This window comes from Paroedura picta, chromosome 8 (assembly GCF_049243985.1).
Source record: "Paroedura picta isolate Pp20150507F chromosome 8, Ppicta_v3.0, whole genome shotgun sequence".
NCBI classification, from domain to species: Eukaryota; Metazoa; Chordata; class Lepidosauria; order Squamata; family Gekkonidae; genus Paroedura; species Paroedura picta.
In genome coordinates, this window is record NC_135376.1 from 80,678,159 (window position 1) to 80,699,995 (window position 21,837).

A 21,837-nucleotide genomic window follows, 5' to 3' on the forward strand; every position below is an offset into this window, starting at 1 on the left:
GCAGTGTACTATTGCCTTTTCCCCACTGTTATTGAAAGCTAATCTTAGGTTTTGCTACCTCTCCAGAACACAGGCATAGGGGTGGCATAAAAGCACAAAGTGTTCTTCCAGTGAGTGCTGTGGAAACCTTTTGCTTTTAAAATCCATGCCATGAAAATTGGCTTTTCTTCAGACTGTTAAAAAACTAGTTGTTGCAATAGTAATAAAGGGAAGTAACTCTACAGGAGGTTGCATCTGCTTTATTGCAATTTTGCCTTTGGGGAAGGATTGCAAACAAGCACTATGTTGTTTTTTTCCTCGTGGGACATAAGCCCAAGGGTAAAAAATGGGCCATGTCAGACTTGTACTGCAAAAGGGCTTTTGATGTCATTTTTGCTGTGTAGAGTGTACAGCTTACCTCCTTACTAAAGGTAAAGGTATCCCCTGTGCAAGCACCGAGTCATGTCTGACCCTTGGGGTGACGCCCTCTAGCATTTTCATGGCAGACTCAATACGGGGTGGTTTACCAGTGCCTTCCCCAGTCATTACTGTTTACCCCCCCCCCCCCAGCAAGCTGGGCACTCATTTTCCCGACCTTGGAAGGCTGAGTCAACCTTGAGCCGGCTGCTGGGATCAAACTCCCAGCCTCATGGGCAGAGCTTTCAGACTGCATGTCTGCTGCCTTACCACTCTGCACCACAAGAGGCTCTCCCCCTTACTTAGAAGAGAACAAAAGTGAGCTTTGACTTCCATAAGCTTATGTGGCCAGGCAAGCTGCTGGACAAGGTGCAACACAGCTACGAATTTGAAGCCTAAAGCAGGCTGTAGTTTGCAAGGTAGCTACAATGCTAATTAGAACTGTTTTGAAGTGGTGGGAAGTGCCATCATGTCACAGTTGACTTATGATGTCCCTGGTTTTCAAGGCAAGAGCCCTGAGAAGTGGTTTGCCATTGACTGCCTCAGTGTCATAAGCCTGGACTTCCATGTTGGAGCCCCCATCCGAATACTGGCCAGGGCCGAATTTGCTTAGCTTCCAAGATCCGATGAAATCAGCCTAGCCTGGGCAATTGCAGGTCAGGGCTTTAAAGAAATATAAAACCAGACACGATTAAGTTCACAGCAATGGTTTAATGAAAAACAAAGGCTTAGTGGTAACAAGTACTAGGGTAAGGGTGAAATATGTTTTTCGGGCTCATAAGATTCAGTTCACATACTATTAACTTTTTAGAATAAGGGTGCATTTCAGTTTCTGATTTTATAATAGCTGAGTAGTGTGATATATTCAAGATCTGAGGCATTTATTAAGAGTATTGGTTTAAAACATACATCTTTAAAAAACATCTGGTTCTGAATAGATCTTGTGTAACTTAGCAATTCAGGTCAAAAAGCACTTCTGCCGGACTGGAATTTTAGTCAGTGCCAATTTAGCCAGGTTTATTATCCACCCAGCAAGTGGTATTAAGGTTCAGTGCTAAAAAGGCCCTGGAGGTCTCTTATTCTGAACATGTCAAATCTCCATCCTTCATCTGAGCATAGCTTAAATTTATACAACTTTTGGCTGAATGGCGTAGTTAACACTTTGCATTTATGTGCATTATAGCATCAATATAGACTAGACAGCTTTCATCTACTTCATGGTCAATTAAAAAAAAAACTTTCCTACCCGAAGTTTATTTAACTAAACAAAGAATTCATTAGCAATTGATATAACGGCACCAAAGGTGCTGGGAGGCCCCTTTATGTCCTGCTTGTTGAATGGCTCAAGGCTCTTCGTTTTCCTTATCCCCTGGGCTTGGCCAAGAACCTCAGAATGTTTCAACTGATTAGCATACCATACATAGACCAGGGAAATCTAAATCTCATGTAAGACGCAGGGAACTTATTTAGAGATCAATCTGGACCTACCAAATCTTTACCATGGTAAAGTGTCAACAAGAGTTTCTCTTTTTCTCAAGCCCCTTCCAGCTATGAGAGGGAAAGAGGAGAGTTGGAGGAGATTTAAAGATTAAATCATAGCATGGTTCTCCCCACAGCCCCTTGGGGCAGGAAACAGATGTCATTGTTCGGGAGGCGTCAGGAAAAGGCCTCAAAGCACCAAACTTCCGGAACTGCAAGAAATCTAAGTGGCAAGCCAGGGAAGGACATTCACATCATTAAATCCATGAGATGCACATAAGGACAGTGTTGCTTGTATGTGACTCCCCAGCCAAAAAAACAGGAAGAAGGGGAAAAAAGAACACTTGTCAATTACAAGTCAATACAACTTTTAAAGTGGGTGTTCAAAGTTTGGAAGAGGCAGACCACTCAGAGACAAATGCAGCAGACTTCAATCGCTCGGTATCAATGTGCGCTGATCAGCAGAAAGTGACTGGTTTGGGATGCTTCAGGCTTCTCACATCTAGAGAGAACACAATCCAGAACAGGGTTAGACCACAGGAAGCATACAAGAATAGTACAGCTTTTTCAGGAGGGAGGGGAGAAACACCTATAAATTTTTGGAAACCTCTCTGTTGATATTTTTAAGAACCATTTAAGGTATGTGCATGTGTTAAGTGCCATCAAATCTCTACTCCCAAATGTCCTTAACAGCCTTGGGAATCGAGGCACATGGTTTCCTTAACTCCATCTCTCTTCCTGCTGCCTTCAAATTTTCTTAGCATTAATGCCTTTCCCAGTGGCTCTTGTCTTTTCATGACCAAAGCATGACAGCCTTAGTTGAGTCATTTTGGCTTCTAGGGAAAGCTCGAGCTGTTTCAGAGACATTACAAAAGGAGTTACGACAGGCAGACAAGAATACATGTCCAGACCTTATGGAGGACTCAGAGGTATTTACAGGAGCCTATTTGAAGTCCTGGAACTGAGCATACAGTGTATCAATACTGTTATGTTTGCTACTGTTATAAATACTATTATGTTCAAGAGCCAGTTTGGTGTAGTGGTTAGGAGTGCAGACTTCTAATCTGGCATGCCAGGTTCGATTCTGCACTCCCCCACATGCAGCCACCTGGGTGACCTTGGGCTCGCCAGGGCACTGATAAAACTGTTCTGATCGGGCAGTGATATCAGGGCTCTCTCAGCCTCACCCACCTCACAGGGTATCTGTTGTGGGGAGAGGAATGGGAAGGCGACTGTAAGCCGCATTGAGTCTCCTTCGGGTAGGGAAAAGTGACATATAAGAACAAACTCTTCTTCTATTAATATAGTCTAAGGCTTACCTGTAAAGGAGTCTGATATAGCCATCTTTCTCTATCTCCATTCAGCTTCATGCAGGCAAACAGATCGCAAACTGTAGGCAGGCCATAATCCTAAAGGGGAAAGGGGGGTGAGTGAGATTCTCCCATTAAGCTGCATCCTTAAAGCATAGCATCCCAAGCAGACAGGATACAAAGTTATACTAAGAGTCAGGGTTCTGGACCTGGGCTTCTCAGAAAACCCAGAGGTGTCACTGAATACATTTTATCCAATTCTACATCTTTAAAAAAAAACAAAAGAGCAGTCATACATACATGTGCCTTTTTCCGTAGCAGCCATTTATCTTCCACTGGAGGCTGGCTGGTGGCTTCTGTGTTCTGTGTAGGCAGCACCCAACTGTTTACGTTCAGGGGGAGGTGGAAAGGGGCCAGAAGCTCCAGCAACGAGCTCTTTCCACTCACTTCTGCTTTCTCCTCTGGGCTCGATGTCTGGGCCTCTGGGTGGAGCAGCCAAGTGGACAGCGGGGTTTTGAGTAATTCGTCCAATGGTTCTATGGGCTTCTTGGAGTTGTCTAGTTTTGTTGTGGAAGCAGCCAGTCCTTCTTCCGTCGGTTGCTGGGAAGGGTGCAGCCAGATGCTGTAAGCGGGTTTATTTCTTTCGGACTCTGCAGTCAGGCTGGAAGTCTGTCCTACTGGCATGCCATTTTTATCCTTGCCTTCTTTCCTAAGAAGCCATCTGCACAGCGCTTCCTTCTCACAGTTTTCGTCACACACGCACTCGGAAAAGCTAGTGCACGCCTCGTTAGCTCGGCATACATCTTGCACCCTGAAGGAGGGCTGCAGGAGCCAGGCATTGGTGGCGGACGGCTTCTTCGCCTCTAAATGGTCACCGAGGCACTTTAGATTCCCAAGGTTTTCTATCTCTACACCTTTGGCTTGGTTGCCGCAGCAGTTATTGCAGGAATCGGCTCCGAGGAGCCAATCGCTGATACTGTATTCTTCCCTAAAAGGCTTGTACATATGCTTCCATTTCTCCTCCGAGACGGCATTTGTGATTTCTGATTCAGAGGGAGTAAGCAGCCAGTCGGAAAGATCCATCTCTTCTTGCTCCAGGAACTCCAATTCGTCTATCTTCTCTATGGAAAAGGAAGAGCTAACGGTAGAAGTGGAACTGATGCGCTGGCGGGAATCTCTTCTCTCGGGCACGTCTCTTTGCTGGTTCTGCAGGAGCCAGTTCTCCAGGTCTTTCAGATTTCCCCATGCTTGCTCCAAGTAACAAGCCTTGGAAGACTTTAAATCCTGACCGCAAAAAATAAAAAGCAAACAAATGTACCTCTATTAATTAATTGCTTTCTGGGAAAGCAGATTTCAGTTACCCAAGTGACATTCCACCTGCATATCAGATGCTTGAATGCAACTGATAAAACATCTGACTTCCCCACAGAAATTAGCCAATTTAAGTTAAATTCTCAATTAAAATTAAATTAGTTAAAAGGCTGTACCTGGCTGACCTCTGGCCCCAGTGGTTTCAAAAGCCAGTCCTCAGAGTTGCTGCTGGGAGCATATGGAGTCAGATAGGCACTGTCATGTTTGCTTCCAAGAAGCCACTCAGAGAGAGGGTACCCCAGTGTACCATACACTGGCTTCTGCTGCTGTCAAACAAAAGCAAGTTCGGATTACAAATTTAATTCAGGTTCAAGTTGCCAAGAAAAAAAATCCAAGAAGTGGTATGAAGCACCACTTGAGCCTGAAAGATACCGTGATGAATAGAACAGTCATGATGTGTCTAACATTTCGAATCAGAAAGTCTGCTTTCTTTTCCAATCTGGCATGCTTGAATATTTGTATCAGGAGTCCCCCCATGTGGTGCCCATGGGTGCAATGGAGTCTGCCAAGCGACCTTCCTGATGCCCACCAAATATTTTTGGTAAGTGGGTATACTTGGTGGGATACTTGCCCAGCAGGATTTCTGACTGGCCACCAGAGATTCAACTGACTGGGCAGATTGAACTGTGGTAGCTGCTACTGCAAGGCTGGTTTTATTTCCACTCCTTTTTCCAGTGGTACTTTTTAAAATCACCTCTCCAGGGGGTGGGTTTCCTTTGTGCACTTTTGGCTCTGCCTCCTATGGGAGCCATTCTGTGGCATGGGGATCCTTGATTTTGATCTATCCTGAAACATACCAGCTGGCTTGATCATTGCACACTCCATTCATTTGCCAACATTCACATTGCATTCACTATATATGAACATGCTTTCTGGACTGTGGTAAGGTTGGAAATGTGGCATTATAGTGTCATACCAAATATGCCTCATCCTACATGAACTTAGGCAGATTGTAAGAGGGAGGGCAGGAGGGCATCATCTGGTCATGGAATTGGGGTCGCTGTGGTGGGCAGGTAGTTGTGAATTTCCTGCATTCTGCAGTGGGTTGGACTAGATGACCCTGGAGATCCCTTCCAACTGTATAATTCTACATTCGCCAGTCATGACCTGTAAACCTCCTTTAGCAATTAATAGAACGCACATGAAATTTTAGAGAAACTTATAAGGAAGTGAAGTGAGGAATCGCTAACTGAATTAGCAAGAAACCATTTAAAACTCTACCTGTTCAACTTTGGCATTCACAAGGGAGTTCTGCACAGAGATCCATGGAGCAATATCTTCTTTGTCAGAAATCTGTTATTTAAAGTTAAAATAAAATCAGAAAGTGGTACTTTCTGTAGAAATAACACCACAGAATGGTTACAACTGAGAAACTCATACTGTCCTGTGCTAGAGAGGGTTTGAACATGTACCAGATAATTTTGTTTGAACCCTTTCTGTTTGAATCCTCACAATCAGCTTTTTTGGGGAGGGGATACCCAGAACACAAAGAGCTTTTGCAAGTTGTTCAATGTTTTTCCTCTAACACCAACTCTCCACAAAGACAAAAGCTGCTTTTGAAAAAGGGAAGCTGGAAGGGGGAAGTTCCAAATACAGTCTGTTACATGGTACTTCAGCATCTTGAAGTCAATAGTTTCTCAGGCTAGAGTTAGGCTCCCGGATGTTCCTGTGCAGCTGCTTGTTTCTTCTTTATCAAAAACAGGCCTTCTACATGACATCTCTGAATTTTTGGAACACATCCTACCACCAGAGGAAACCTCTTCCACTCACCATTGTTTTGATTGAACCAAAAGACGTGATGGCCTGGCGAAGAAAGGACACATCGGCCTCAAAGTTCAGGATGGATGTTTCTTCTGGTTGGAGTGACAAGTTACCCAATCTGCAGGACCAAAAATCAAAAAAATAATTAAAATATGCACAATGAATTCAACAGAACTCTCTCCCTCAGCTCCAAGCCGATGGAGCCACAGTTAGCATAAACAAGGTGAACGGATCCTGCAGCAGGGAGCCAGAACTTGTGTCATAATATATTCTGATGTGAAAAAGAAAAGACAGTGACTCTAACCATGTACCGGCTAGAGTTCTTGGCCAGCATCAGAACCAGATCCATATGATAATGTACTCCAGCACCGGTGGCAAATAACTTCCTCCAAAAGAAACAAGTTAAAGCACCACTATCTTCCAGAACACATTTCAAGAATTTTAATTACTAAATTTCTCTAAAAGCGCAGTCTCTCACAGATGGCATGCAATTGCACATCTTACAGGACTGAAATAGTTCAGAGTTCAATAAATGGGCATTCTGAACCTTGCAGAAGCACTTACCTCTCCAAGCTCACTGAAATTTGATTGGCAAGGTCGTTGCTGTGTGGCTGCTCCAGCTGGTGGATGAGGCAGTTGAATTGTCCCAACAGCTGAGAGAGGGGGAAAAAAAACATAAAAATTATTCCTCCAAGAACACGGAGTCCCGGCAAGCTAAGCCGCTCTGCTCCTGAACAAGCAGAGAAGAGGTGAATGACCCGAGACAAGGCTATGCTTCCAAGATCTTACCCAGAAGAACTGCTGTGCTTGTTGCTGCAGAGCCTCTTCCTTCAGCTGCTGGATGAGGTCCACCTGCTCCAGGAGCCACACTTCACGGCTGCGCAGGCATTCTAAGTGGCGGCTGATGCAGCCATGAATCTTGGCCTTGACCTGCAAGGGGGGGCGGGAGACAAAGGCCAAATTTGGTCACCACCAGCACAGAAAGCTCCATTTAAGCCATACCATGTGGGAATGGGGATCACCAAGATACATTTAGAATACTCCTTGTCATATCAGGTTATTGCAGCTCCGTCCGCTTGCATTTTCATGAGGTAGCTCTCCCAAGAGCAACTGGGCATCTGGGAGTAAAGTTTCATGACAGGATTGCATCATGAGTCACGTGGTGCCTTCCCATCAGCAGGGGCTCATGGGAACTGTAGTCCATGGACATCTGGAGGGCCGTAGTTTGACTACCCCTGATCTATACTGTAAAACAGGGTGGGGACAGACTGTGGACTCATTACTGCAACATCGAAACTGATTTGGAAAGAAGGGAACTCTAAAAGCCTCGGTTTCATTCTTATACTCCCCGGTGCATGGAGTATCCTGCTCTAGTCCTTTAACGCCAGTATGAGATTAGTACTCCAAGACACAGACCCTCACACAGAAACAATGTTCCGTGTCCAACAGGATACACTGATCTCTCCACAGGCACCTGTGCCCATTACTGTGAAGTGAGTTCAACAGCTACACTGTGAGTTCAACAGCTACACATGTCAAATCCTTCCTAAAAACCTCATCCCAGCCTTAGCTGTGCAATATTACTGACACACATCAGCCTTTCACAACTTTTTTACCATTGAGAAACCCCTGAAACATTCTTCAGGCTTCAAGAAACCCCGGAAATGGTGGAATCATGCAGAATATACTTGGGAAGCATTGCTGTGCCCACCTGGGGTCCCTCCCCTTCCAGGCCCATCATTGGCCATTAGGGGAAGGGGGGGGGCTTAACATGACCATATATGGTCATATCACCCAATAAATGTTTAACAAACTTTTTAAAATATAAAAAATTATATAACTCCCACCCATTTGGCAAACCCTTCCAGGGCTATCAAGAAACCCTGGTTGAGAAAGCCCACATTATATAACAGGGAGAATAGACTGGATCCTGCAAATCCATTCCACCATTTAAGGCTCTCTCTCCCTTACCCTAACACAAAAGCCTCTTGCACTGGGGAAGATGTCTTCTCCTAGAGGAAGCCACCTCCACTAACAGGGATGTATTGAAGGTGAGAAGCATGAAATGACGTCATGCATAACAAATAAATTGAAGTGCCAAGGTCCTCACTTCCCCCGAAATACTTCATACGGCATCTGGATGTGCTGAGTAAGCTATCCTAGCTTATCCACCAATTGTAATTGTGACACCTTATTTTCTTACCAGTGGTGGGGGAAAAGAATCCAAACTGTTCAAGTCAATTCCCTGAATTTAAAACTAAAATTTTCTAGGTCAGTAAAAGAAACTGCTTGTGTTATAAGGATAAACTTCAGAGAACTTGGAGAAACATCAAGAAGGTCAGCAGGAAAAATGCAGAGACAAACATTGCTGTGGCTGCCGCCGTTCTTCCCTTACCTCTTTCCAGTTGTCTTTAACCTGTTGCTCTGCTTTGGCAATGCCAGCAATTGCTGACTCCAAATCCTTCTTGGCCTGGAGGCACTTGACAAGGGGCTCCTTGTTGCAGGAGGTATTGTCTTGGGCTGGGCTCATCCTTGGTAATTCTAAAGAAGAGAAACGCCATTACCATTACAATTACCATTAAGATGGTCCCCCACAAACAACAAAGGGGCTACAAACTGCAGTCCATATTGCTATTTAGCACCATTATGGATGGCTCTGGGCCCAAAATCTGCTTTCAGGTCTCCCTGCCCCACCGCCTTCCCAGAAGGCCCCTGCCGCTCAAGCCTTGCTTGAGCTGTGCTGTGGACAGCAGCCCCGGCTTGCCTCTCTTATCCTAACCCACTTCGGTTTGGCGGGTTATGGGTCCTGGGTAGCAGCCAGTTCACCAAGACATGGCCTCAACCTCTGTACACAGGGAACTTCAGCAGAGCGGAGCTGGAAAGGGTGCCATCAAGTGGAATAGAGAGGCGGCCTCACTATCTCGCAAGCTCCAAAGGTCACCAAAAAGACTTTTACGGTCAATGCTGATTGGAAAATCTTTGACAGCACCATAATGCAACATAAATAACACAGCTAATTGCCTTCCAGACTAGGGAGAAGGAACAGGTCCCACAAGCTCAGTAGCAATGGGCAGGGAGATGCAGCACAGGGAAACTGAGCCCAGACTGGTTATGTCACAAGTAATACCTCCCATCTTCATGCTCAAGCTGCTTTTAAGTTATGCCTGAATGTCTCAACTTCCAGCAGGGACTACTAGTCTGCTTCCCTTCATCTCCTAAATTAACACTACTTGTCTAAACTAATTCCACCTGATTTGTGTGCCTGGCTTGATCCAAGGGCCAAATTACATGGTCAGGAAACTCGTGATACAGTCTGCTGAACTGCCCCAGCCTGTAAGGTGAAGATGCCCACCACTACCGCCCCTGCGAAAATAAGCACTTATGGGGGAAAGAGTTCAAATCATCCCCCATATTTTGTCACCTGGGGCATGTTTACTAGTACTGCAACATTCATAAGAACAATGTGGGGACTGGGAGTCATGAGGAGAGGTAGAAAAAGCCCAAGAGGGAAATAAGAGTAAGAAGGTAAGTCAAGAGCAGCACAGAAGCTCAGAACTCTGCCCACTGGAGTGCAGGCTGTGCCAACCTCCATCTCCTACAGCTTTAGCAAAGGCTGCCTGCCACATTTGCAAAGGTTATTTGAATCCACATGGACCAGAAACTTGCTCTGTGTTTGTTAATCAACGCCTTAAGAGTTTTGTTGCATACTTCAGGCCCACATGGTGTCATGGTTAAAGAGAGGCAAACTCTAATCTGGAAACCCGGGTTTGATTTCCCACTCTTTCCCATGCTTTCTTGCCTACCAACAGTCCCCTCGGTTCTTAACGACCTAACTAGGTCTTCTTAAAAGGATACTATCACTTCTGTTTTTTTCTTCCAAAGAAAAGGCGTCATTTCATCCGCCACTCACAAAATGCCTGCAAATAAACTACCCTCTACCCGGAGACTCCGGCCTCCTTGGCTAACGCCGGAACCAGACAAGGCTCCCGTTGCAGGGCTGGCTGCACAGGGAAGAGATAAAGCCAAGGCACTTCGGCAGCCCAACCTCTACTCGGGAGTAAGCTCGAGCAATTCCCCCCATCCCTGCGGCTGCACCTTGCCGAACCAAGTCCCTCGCTAACCATCGGCAACGATCCGCGTCTCCCCGGGACGCGAAGCTTTGGTCTCCCTCCTCGCCCGGCTCAGCGGCCCGCCCTACCTCGCTCGCAGTCGGAAGGATGCGGGCCAGTTCCCGTCGAGCCAGCCGGCCGCCTGCCTGCTGCAGTCCCAGATAAGAGATTCAGCTGGCTGGGAAGGCGGCGCCGGCTTTAAACGCGGCCTTCGTGGCTGCGCACGTCCCTGCGCCCGCCCCCTCGCCTCCCCCGCCAGGCACACGTGGCCCCAGAGCCGCCACTGCCGGGACTCGGATTTGCACGTCTGCACGGGGGGGGGGGGGGGGGGAAATCAGGCGGCCCCGCTCCGAGCTCGGAAAGGGAAGCAAAGGAACTTGGCACACGGGGGAGGCAACTGGAAGGTGGACGAGGAGCCTCGCAGAGGCCAGGCCTGGCTCCAGTTCCCTGCCGGGGCTCCCCTGCACAGGCCGTTTCGCGACTGACAACAGCCGGCGTTGAATGGGGTGCGCCCCTCGTCCAGCCCCGCCGCCTTTGTCCTGCGCAGTATTTTCAATGACGCCCAAACCCCCCAATTGGTAAGAACTGCCTTGCTCGGGTCTTGCAGAAATCCGGGCTTCCTACATTGCTTCCAACTAACTTTTCTTAACAAATCAGGAAGGCAAGAGCACTTCTAACAACTAGGCTGTAGACGCATCCTTCCTGATGGACTTCCACCTGTCCGGGTAAACCTGAGTATAAAGGCTCGATGCACTGCCGCATCAGAGGGTCGCAGAAGGGCACGTGCTGGGATCAAAGGAAGGGAAACTATTGCTGTTCGCTAAGGTTGCCACGCTCCCAGCAGGGCCTGGAGCTCTCCTGGAATTGCAATGGATCTCCAGCCAACAGAGATCAGTTCCTCTGGAGGAAAGGGAAGCTTCAGAGGGTGGTCTGTGTGGCATTACATACTGGCTGAGCTTCCTCCCACAAGCACACCTCCCAAACTCTGTCCCCAAATCTCCAGGACTATCCCAAGCCAGGTTTGGCAACCCCACTGTGTCAGGAATAATAGCTTTGAATGTCCCCCTCCTTAAATCCCTCCCAGTGGAAAAGTAGCTTAGGAGGGCTGGAGTTTGTGCTAGTTGTCTACTTGCAAGGGGATTTTTAATATAGGTACTGCAATCACTGGCCTGTTCAGCCTCAAGTGGTGTCAAATGTCCTACCAGGGGAGTCTCTGTTCCTACACCTGTATGAGGTGATAGCGTGCTCCTGTGTCCTGCTCCTAAGTTTTCAGAGACATTTCAGTGACTCAAAATATTGCACAAAATTTCAGAGAATTTTGAAGCCATGGAGAAAACTTGATTTTTAAAAACACCGTTTGGAAGTCTATACTTTATTTTTGCATTTATACCATGCTCATCCCTGGAGGCTCAGGGTGGATATGGATGCATAAAGGGCAGTGTGCATAAACTGCCTTTGCACACGCACACACAAAATAATAATTATTTGAATTTCTAGCCCACCTTATTCCGAAGCTCAAGAAAAACCAGACCCCATTATAAATCCCCTCCCCTAAAATGAACACCCTAATAAAACAAGATAGCAAAGTACCCCCCCCACACACACACACACACACACACAGTCAACCACCTGCTGTCTGCTCAATGGTATGGTGTAGCCTGAGAGGGGCCCAGTGATCTTAAGGGCCCAGCCTCAACCAAAGACCTGGTGGAAAAGCTCAGTTTTACAGGCCCTGAGAAACGTTCATAGTTCCATCAGGGCCCTCAGCTCTTCTGGGAGCTCATTGCACCAGGCTGGGGCCGGTGCTGAAAAAGCCCTGGCCCGTGTCGAGGCCAGGCATATTTCTCTGGGGCCAGGGACCTCTAACAGATTGGTACCCGCAAAGCAAAGAGCCCTGTGGGGATCCTAAGGACACAAGCAGTTCTTCAGGTAGGCAGGGCCCTAGCCGCCAGTACTGTCTGGCTATGGGTCCTCCAAGGTGTACCAGTGAGGACCCTAGCAGCTGTATTCTGCACCAGCTGGAGTTTCCAGGTCAAGGACAAGGGTAGGCTCGTGTAGAGCAAGGTCCAGAAGTCCAGTCACATGGATCACTGTGGCCTGGCAGTCCAAGGGCTGGTAGGGCATTAGTAGGCGTGCTTGGCACAGATGGAAAAACACAGTGCACACTACTTCTGTGACCTGGGCCTCCAGGAAGGCATCCAACATCACCCCCAAATTCCTAGTGATAGGCGAGATGTGAAGCCGTGCCCTGACAAAGATGGGGAGGCATGCTTCTGTCCTGCCCCCTTCCTGCTCAGCCACAGGACCTCCGTCTTGGAGGGGCTGAGTTTCAGGCGCCTCTGCTCTAACCACCCAGGAACAGCTTCCAAACATCTGTATGGGGGGGGGAGTCTGAGTGGCCGTCCATGAGGAGATAGAGCTGGGTGTCATCTCCGTATCATGTTTGGAATGTTAAAAGTATACCTTATTCAGAAAATAACAAGCTGAATGTGCTTTTAAAAAGTTTCTATTATTACAAATAGAACTCTAAGTCCTGAAACGTAAAGAAAACCGGAAGATAAGAAACCTCTATTGCCAGTTTATGAGAGCAGCCAAAAAAAAAACCACCCGATAAAAACAAACAAAAACCATCAGCATAATAACACTAAGAACACTATCCAATCCTAGTCCTACGGAGGACCAACCACTGAGTGGACAGAAACAAATTAACGAATTATATCTCTGAGATGACACAAGGTCCTTATTCAAAAAGAAAAGTGAAAGCTTTCTCTTGTGACAACAGCAGTGCCTCCTAGAGACAGAAATGCATTTGAAAATTGTTTTCAGCATCTGAATTGTATTCCAGCATTTGCTTATCCTCAGTGAACAGAAATTGCAATGGTTTGATACTTTACATAATCTTATATAAAAGCCTTCATGTTACATAATTTTTAGAAATAAGACTGGAGGCTTAAATGTATGAACATCTTGTCATATCCGTGTCATTTATCGTTGTAAAATAATATATTCCACAATCCAACAGAACTAATTGGACTCCTGAGCACGGTTGCTAAAACGCTTCAAGCCCTTATCTTAAAGAATTCCTGCTCATCCGACAGTGTATTGCAGTCTGCCCCTCAAAGCACCTTATAATTTTGTTTGGGTAGTCAGATTGGGACAGAAGCTTTGCATGCTCCAGATCCCAAATTCAATTTCCAGCTAGAGGCATGCCTGACCACCACAGATCAGTGGTCCGTCTCAGTGTATTTATTTATTTTGTCTCCTATATAAGCATTGTGCATGCATTACTCTTATACACAACTGACAACCTGATACTATACTTAAAGACCACAGCGCTGTGCATACTTCAACTCATGGAATTCGGTAGCCTGCACTTTTAAAAGGATTCAGTGGTGGAGCACCTGCTTTGAATGCAGGAAATTCAATCCTACCCTCTCCACACTAAAACAATCTCAAACAGCAGAGTTACAGAAGTCCTCTGCCTGGAGAGGTGCTGTCAGAGAAGACAGTATTGTGCTAGACTGACCAATGGTCTGGCTGAATAAACGTGGCTTTATGTATTCCATGCACAGTAGAGGAGTGTAGAACTGACCTGCTTTCCCCTGAAACTGTTTTTAGTGCAACACACTGATAGAAAACTGTTAGGTTCAGATTTGTACCTAGCCACCCAACCCCATACAAATACATGGTATTTGAGTTTCATACCCATTTCAAAAGCAGTCTTGGCAAGTGGTCTAAACCGATTGTGGGATGCTCAAAATAATAATAAAAAAACCTAGCAGCGTCATATCACAAAACTACCACATTTTGGCCCACTGAAGAGTTGATACAAATTACACACAGTTATTGTCCTGACCTGGGTGGCCCAGGGTAACCTTATCTTGTCAGATCTTAGAAGCAAAGCAGGGGTGGCTGTGGACAGTATTTGGATGGGAGACCTCCAAGAAAGTCCAGGTTTCTATGCAGGGGCAGGCGATGGCAAGTCACCTCCGGCTGTCTCTTGCCCTGTAAACCTTATGGGATTCACCATAAGTTAGCTGTGACTTGACAGCACTATCCACCCCATGCACATATAAACAGACTGCAATCTAATATAGTAGTTATTGCTCAGGATATCTAATGTTTTTTCAAAGCATCAGTCAATGTCTAGGAAATGCTTAGATGACTATTCTTCCCCACCCCCTTTGATACAGGAGGTGTTAGTTCATGGATAATTGTTTCGCCTGCAAAAACATGTTCATATTCCTGTGCCAGTTCAAACCACAAGACCACAACGTGTTGCAATGCATCCCACAGCTCCCCTTGCATAAGCTACCTTCCTTCATCCAAATAACAGTCAGACAAGGCAGTGCTTCTCATTTGGGGGAAAAAGCCCTATACAATGGTTGGATTCAAGGCAAATAATTAGACTTGTTACTATGCTGTATGCCTCACTGAACAGATAAACACTTATGGATGGAGGTTTCAACTTAAACTTTAATCTGCACAGCCAAATTCCGTGCATGTTTCCTCCAAAGAAAGCATTCAATGGGTACTCTTCTGAGGAAAGAATGCTCTGTTTGCAGATAAATGGTATCAGGATACATGGCTAGTAAACTTGGAAGTTAATGCAGCTTTTCTCAATCTTTTTACCCCTGAAACATTCTTCAGGCTTCGAGAAACCCCAAAAGTGATGTCAGCAGGCCATGCCCACAGAAATCGATATCACCCAAACATTCCCACCAGATGTGACTTCATGCTCCGTTGCCTCCATCCTGGCCCCCTCACGCCAGAAATGGCCCAGTACTGGGGCAGGCATAAGCCATTCTGTGCCCCCTACCATCCCCCAATGCAGTTAAATTAAAATTAGAGTGCTTATCTCTCTAGATGAGCCTCAGCCAGATCTGGGTCCCTCCCCTTTCCACCCCTCTAGGCCGATCATTGGCCAAGTTTTTTGGGGGGAGGGGGAGTTGACATATGGTCATAAAACCTGGTATTTTGTTTTTTAATTAAAATGTATAAAAACTCCCACCCAATCAAGGAAATCCTTCCAGGGCCACCAAGAAATCCCAGTGTTTCACGAAGTTCCTGTTTAGAAGCCTGGAACATGGTATATTTCAAAGTAGTGATCACACTTCACTGGCAGCTAAACATGAAAATACTGAAAATAATTGTTCAATGTTACCAGGAAATATGCAAGTTCCACCTTTGCTAACCCATTTGCACAAGCAAGTCATCACCTGGTGTTTCAGTTGTGTGAACAATGTGCTCATATCAACCAGCCTGGATCTTGTGTCCAGTCAAACCAGTCAACTGCCTTCTATTCATAAATACCTTTGTGTTTTTTTTAAGTTACCTCAAACAATTCATACATCTGTCCTCTCTCAACCAAGCAGTGTAGAACAATGGAGTAATATCCCTCCATTTCCAAGGCTTGTAATTCATTCCACTCCTCAAAATTAACTCTGGAAAAACTTATTTACTCATTGTTGCTAAATTTTGTTCCAATCAACTGGATCACATGCATCTCTAAAGGATCTGTGAATTTCCTCTTAGACTAGAAAAATCTCACAGGTAGCCTGCACATCTGACAGCACAATCCTATACAGCAGGGATCGCCAACTCCCGGTCCGCGGCCTGGTGCCGGGCCACCAGCAACCGTACCTGCCTCTTCCCCCCCCCCGCTGCGAGAAGTTCGCCAGGCCCCGAGCGAAGCAGCCACCAAAGCGGCCAATTTACTCGCAGCCTGGCTAGTTTCTTGCTGTGAGAGTGGGGGGAAGAGGCAGGCACGGCCTCCGGCATGCCAGCGGACACTAACGCACATACGCAGAGCTGCCGCGCATGTGTGGCTATTCTGTGCATGCGCGTTAGCGCCACCTGCTGGCGAAAACGCACGGCCGGGCCAGCAGCTTTCCCTCAACCCCGGAGGCGGTCCTCAACTGGAAAAAGGTTGGGGACCGCTACTATACAGAGTTACTGGAGTCTAAATCCACTTATTGCCATGTGCTTCAAGCAAAGTATTAGCAAGTTAAATAGCACTTCCTGGATACCATCTTTGTGGAATGGCCTGCCTGAGGAGGTCAGGAAACTCCCACCCCAACTCCCCCATTTCTGTCATTTCACAAACTGTAAAAAACAGAACTATACAGTAGGGTATTTTTATAAAGGAAACGCAACTGTAAGAAGGTTCATGGCTTAGCATGCAGAAAGTCCCAGGTTCAATCAAGTTAAAAGGACCAGGCGGTATGATAGATGTCTGCTTAAGACCCTGGGAGAGCCAATGCCTGTCTGAGTAAACAATATTGACCTTGACAGAGCAAAGGTCTGATTCAGTATAAGGCAGCTTCATACATATTCCTACTGGAATGGAGGGTGCTTCTATAAAGGGAAGTGGGATGGTAGCCTAAGCTGCTTTTTGTTTCTATCTTGCTCTTACTGCACTGCTTCTACTTTTCATAATTCCAGTTTCTGCATTATTTAAGGCATATCGCATCTGGTATTTTTGCTATGTTTTTAATTTGTGGCCCTAATCCTATCACATTGTTTGTTGGATGACTCACACTATTTTATTATATTGTTTTACCCGGTGTAATCCACCTTGAATCCCTTGGAGAAGCACAAGACTACACTTATAGAGAAAATAAATCTTCATGCATCAGAAGTCGTGAGCTCTGACTCACCAAAGCTTCTGCTGAAATAAATGTTGTTAACATTAAATGCTACTGGAGTCCTGCACTATTTTGCCACAACTGATTGCAAAAATTCACCCTTTGCAATTACCAGTAGGGGAGCATGAAGTTCCAAAGGGCAACTGGCCAAAGTAAAGTTGAAGAAAACATATATTATGAAGTAGCAGGAAATCTAAAACAAAGTTTCTTTCATTTTCTCCTCGTTTCATGATGACAATTTGATCCCATTACCCCTTAATGACTATTTTAAGATTTTACTCCATTTAGACCACAACTATGGGTGTCTTCCCATTTTATTATCTTCTAAGGGTAAAGGTCTCCCCTGTGCAAGCACCGGGTCATGTCTGACCCTTGGGGTGATGCCCTCTAGCGTTTTCATGGCAGACTCAATACGGGGTGGTTTGCCAGTGCCTTCCCCAGTCATTACCATTTTCCCCGGCAAGCTGGGTACTCATTTTACCGACCTCAGAAGGATGGAAGGCTGGGGTGATGCCCTCTAGCGTTTTCATGGCAGACTCAATACGGGGCGGTTTGCCAGTGCCTTCCCCAGTCATTACCATTTTCCCCGGCAAGCTGGGTACTCATTTTACCGACGTCAGAAGGATGGAAGGCTGAGTCAACCTTGAGCCAGCTGCTGGGACTGAATTCCCAGCCTCATGGGCAAAGCTTCAGACTGCCTTACCACTCTGCCCGACAAGAGGCTCTATTATCTTCTACAAGGGTTCTTAAAATTAATGCAGAGAGATGAAACTGGGAAAATGTTAGCCACCAGAAACTTCTCAAACCCATAGCTAGTGACTCAGTTTTGAACTCACCTTGAATACAAATTGTGCACCTAAAAGACACTGGATCTCCAGTGCCTTTTAGCTATACTATATTGATATATGGCCTAAGAGGGGTAGGGGAGTTCAACAACTTCTTGTACTCAATGGACAATTATGTCCCAAGCAAGTGGCTGTTTACCAACAGAGACTCGCATCCCTGCCCTGAACACCTAAATAGAGTACAAAGATTACAAAATAATATCTTCTCCAAGCTTAAACCTCTTAAAAGACAGAATGCAAATCCTACACCTCCGCCGGAATATGTGATGTCTTACACCTTCTCCAAAACACGTGATGCCCCAAACCACATTCTTTGTATAGTCATAAATAGAAGATTATATTCTTAGAGAATCACTGAGAGAGGTCAGCTATTTTAAGACCACCAGTTTTCCATTGTTCGTGTATGTTTCTGTTAAATCACCAACGGCAAAACAGTTTTCTTCTGGCTACTTTTGTTCTTAATCCCAAAGGAACAGGGGGGAAATACCATCCATAAGCAAATAAGTGTTGTAACAGAGCCTCAGGATTTACTCATAAAACACCAAAGGCTTTAATACAATTTGCTTGTCTGCATTACAACAAAAGAGCCCTTTCTCAACTTTCAGTAAATATTTTGCACTGAATTGATAGTGTGCTTAGCTAGTTTGGCCTGAAAAACACAACATGTGAAGGAATCCAAATTAGATTTGAATGTTCAATAAAAACAAAAAACAAAAATCAGTTTACATTATCACTAGAAACTCCCTGGAGCATTTGAGAGGGGCATGCTCCAGGATAAGTGGGTGGTGGGTCAGACTATGGCCAAGATCTGGCCAAAAGCACTGACACCTACCCCCCAGAACTCGTTGTTCCAAAATGAATCCTCCCTCCAATTTTCAAGAGAACATTGGGTCACTGAGGCTACTGCAGCTGAAATTGACCATGTAGAAAACAAGATTAAAAACAATTTAAAAATTGTCAGGTTCAGGACGTAATGTAGAATACAGCACGTTGAACATCAGGGCAAAAGTTTTGTATAAAACTTCTTGGCAGCCAATGAAAAGATGAAAACATTGATGTCATATAGACTTTTTATTTTTTTTATTTATTCATTGACTTTCCTAGCAACTGCTCCCAGACCTGTCGGTGCGTGGCAGCTTACAACAAAAGTTAGAATAGTAGTAAGATACCATAAAATCACATCCTAATCCCATCTCCACACCAACTCTCACCACCAAACCAATCCATTCACCCCTGGTTGCCATCTCCAGGTAGCTGTTTTGCTTGACATTCAGAAGATGGGCAAGATCTTCTAGTCTGCCTGGCCTCCACCAAAGGCTGGTAGAAGACCTCATTTTTGCAGGCCCTGTGGAACTCTGACCAGACCCTGGTCAAGCTCTCCCAGGAGCTCATTCCACCAAGCAGGGACCAGGGCCAAAAAGGCCCCGGTCCTGGTCAAGGCCAGGCGAACATCCCTCAGGCCAGGGACCTCCAGCCAGTTGGCATTTGCAGAGTGCAGAATGCATATTTTATTTTGTGATATTGCTAAATGGGATTCCAGTTTCAGACTTTCCTTAAGTCAAAAGACAGCATTAGACTGAAATCGATGCAGTTAATTTCATTCAGTACTTCATGAAGAAAATTAATTGGCCTCACTTCAAAGATCATATGACACACACCTCTTCCTTTTACTGAATGAGAATTTACACATCTCAAAATCAAGGGATTTTGGGCCATGCAGCCATATGCTGCAGCAACCCAGCTGCCTACTGCAAGGGCCAATTTCTATCTTTGCTGTACAAGTCCCCAGTTAGAGAGCAAGAACCAAAGCCAAAGGTCTATCACAATATTTCTGTCTCCAGCTTTGACTATAAAGTAGCTTGAAACATCACACAACCCTGGAGAGAATCTTTTCTGCACAGAATGTCATTAGCCAGTGTGGCTACAGCTAAAGTCAACAGGACCCACCAATAAATCCTACCATCTTCAACAACAAAACCTATTAATGTGCAATTACATTACAAAACAACATGGGTGGAATCAGAATTCTTGTTTATGTTTTAACTGCTCCTCGACTCCTCACACTTTTCAACTCTATTTCCTAATTGCAAGGTAGTTCTAAGGCATCAGTGTCCTCCAGCTGCTGCAGTAACTGGTTTATCTCTACAGCATCTTTTGCTACTTCCTGCCACCCAAACAAAATTCTTTGGAAGAGGGACAGAGGCAGACACCATCCTGTAGGCACTGAGAAATGAACCCACTGACATGTCTAGCAGGTCTCCTCCCCATTAGCCAGGGACTGCCCTTTTCCTTCTCTTGTTCAGCCTTTCTACAACATCCACTCACCCTAGAAAAACAGCTGTTTTTTAACACAGTACACAGGAGTTAATCCCCACTCAATGATAAATGGACCAGACCGACAAGGTCTGGGTGAATCCTGAGATGGCAAACAAATATTCCTGCCGAAAAATAATGTAAACATGCCTGAGGGATGCAGTGTGCTCCTTTCATAATTACCTTTAAAACCAGCTTGACTGCTTTTCACTTGATTGCCTTAGCAGCCAAGTGACAGTTCTGAGCAATGGAGAGTTTACTGTGCACCTGCAATTAAACAAATTAACACTACAAGTAATTTTTTTTCTTTGAGAAAATGTAATAAACCAGTCACATACAGCAGAATAAATATGGCACACTGAGACATGTATACTGGGGAGGGGATAAACTGCATGTCAGGATTTCCGCCCTGAAAACAGGAAAATGGGGACGGGGAAGATTCTTTAGGAAAACTGAGAAAACAACTAAACTGGAGCTCATGCGAGTGGTTCTAGTGTCAAGCCAGAATCTGAGAGACCCAAGTTTGAATCTCCACTCTGCCACCTAAGCTTGCTTGAGTAACCTTGGGCCAGTCTCAGTCTCGCCTCCTGAGGCAACAATGGAGAAAAGAACAAACGGAGGTCACTTTAGATCACGCTTGGGGACTAAAACAAGGTAGGATGAAAGGAATATTTTTTAAAAATCCTGCAACTTGTCCAGGGGCCCCGACGCAGCGTGCCTGAGCCAGGCCTCCAGTTTAATCTTTGCACCAACCCTGTGAGGTAGGTGAGCCAGAAAGTAAATGGCCACTAACCGGACCGTATTTATCGATTTGCTGGAAGTCCCTTTCGGCAGCCCCTCGCTTCCTGGGCCGCCACCCCACGGAGTTGATGCCAAGACAAAATGGAGGCATGGCTCATGCACACGGCGCTGAGGTCCCACGCCAAATTAACTAAGATGCACGGCCAACGGTGTGTGTGTGTGTGTGTACTTTGCCTCGGCGTCCGGCACAGCCGGCATTTCCCACCGCCCTCCCCTCCAGCAGAACTAGGCCCGCCAGCATTGGCTCTAGCCGCCCAGCCTGCGACGTCCGGCAGCCCCCTCCCCCCGCCGCTGAGAGCCCCGGAGAGGTCACGGCCAAGGCCGAGCCCGGCAGCCCACGAGGCCGAAGCGGCTCCGGGTCCCGCCTCTTGACTCACCGAGCGAGCCGCGGGGAACGAGGGCGGGGGGGCACCGGCTGGCTTCTCCTCAGCGACGGCGGTTTCGCTTCCAGCAGCCGGGCAGAGAGGGAGGGGAAAGGAGGGGGCACCGACGGCCAAACAAAAAGAAGAAGAAGGGGGGGGACTCTCGCGATAGTTGGAGGGATTCGGCCTCGCGGAGCTCGGCTGCCCCTTCTGGCAGGAGGAAGCGGCTGTTGTTGCCCCGGCTCTGAAGGGAGGACATGCGCAGTTGCGTTTTGGGAAGCTCGTGGGCACGCTGAGGCGATGCTGCCAGGACTTCCCTGATTACCGGTGGGAGATTGGGGGCAGCGTTGCCAGGGAGGAAAGTGCCTGAGATTTGGGGTGGAGCCTGGGGAGGGAAGGGGGTTACGATGCTTTGGAGGCCACGCTCCAAAGCACCCATGTTC

General features: G+C 46.3%; 1 protein-coding gene across 4 annotated transcripts; it reads right to left on the minus strand.

Moving 5' to 3' along the window:
• Positions 1-1,087: 1,087 nt before the first annotated feature.
• NCOA4 (nuclear receptor coactivator 4) lies at positions 1,088-21,560 on the minus strand. Of its 4 annotated transcripts, XM_077350573.1 has the most exons (11): positions 21,410-21,560; positions 20,415-20,498; positions 8,713-8,858; positions 7,107-7,247; positions 6,882-6,970; positions 6,327-6,435; positions 5,778-5,849; positions 4,673-4,822; positions 3,486-4,469; positions 3,195-3,284; positions 1,088-2,377 (listed from the first exon to the last, which is right to left on the minus strand). In XM_077350573.1, exons 3-11 carry the CDS (start codon positions 8,845-8,847, stop codon positions 2,372-2,374), a joined length of 1,776 nt encoding a protein of 591 aa, XP_077206688.1. In that variant the 5' UTR covers positions 8,848-8,858; positions 20,415-20,498; positions 21,410-21,560; the 3' UTR covers positions 1,088-2,371. The 4 variants fall into 4 exon arrangements, with proteins under 4 accessions (XP_077206688.1, XP_077206689.1, XP_077206690.1 ...); XM_077350574.1 differs by lacking the exon at positions 20,415-20,498 and having other exon boundaries at positions 21,410-21,559; XM_077350575.1 differs by lacking the exons at positions 20,415-20,498; positions 21,410-21,560 and adding an exon at positions 10,516-10,668 and having other exon boundaries at positions 4,673-4,819.
• Positions 21,561-21,837: the final 277 nt, after the last annotated feature.

Coding starts and splice junctions, on each gene's coding strand:
- NCOA4 (XM_077350573.1), bottom strand. CDS start 8,847: ATGAGCCCAGCCCAAGACAATACCTCCTGCAACAAGGAGCCCCTTGTC. Junction 5,850..6,326: donor TTGGTTCAATCAAAACAATG/GTGAGTGGAAGA, acceptor TTTAAATAACAG/ATTTCTGACAAAGAAGATAT. Junction 4,823..5,777: donor TGAATGCCAAAGTTGAACAG/GTAGAGTTTTAA, acceptor TTTGTTTGACAG/CAGCAGAAGCCAGTGTATGG.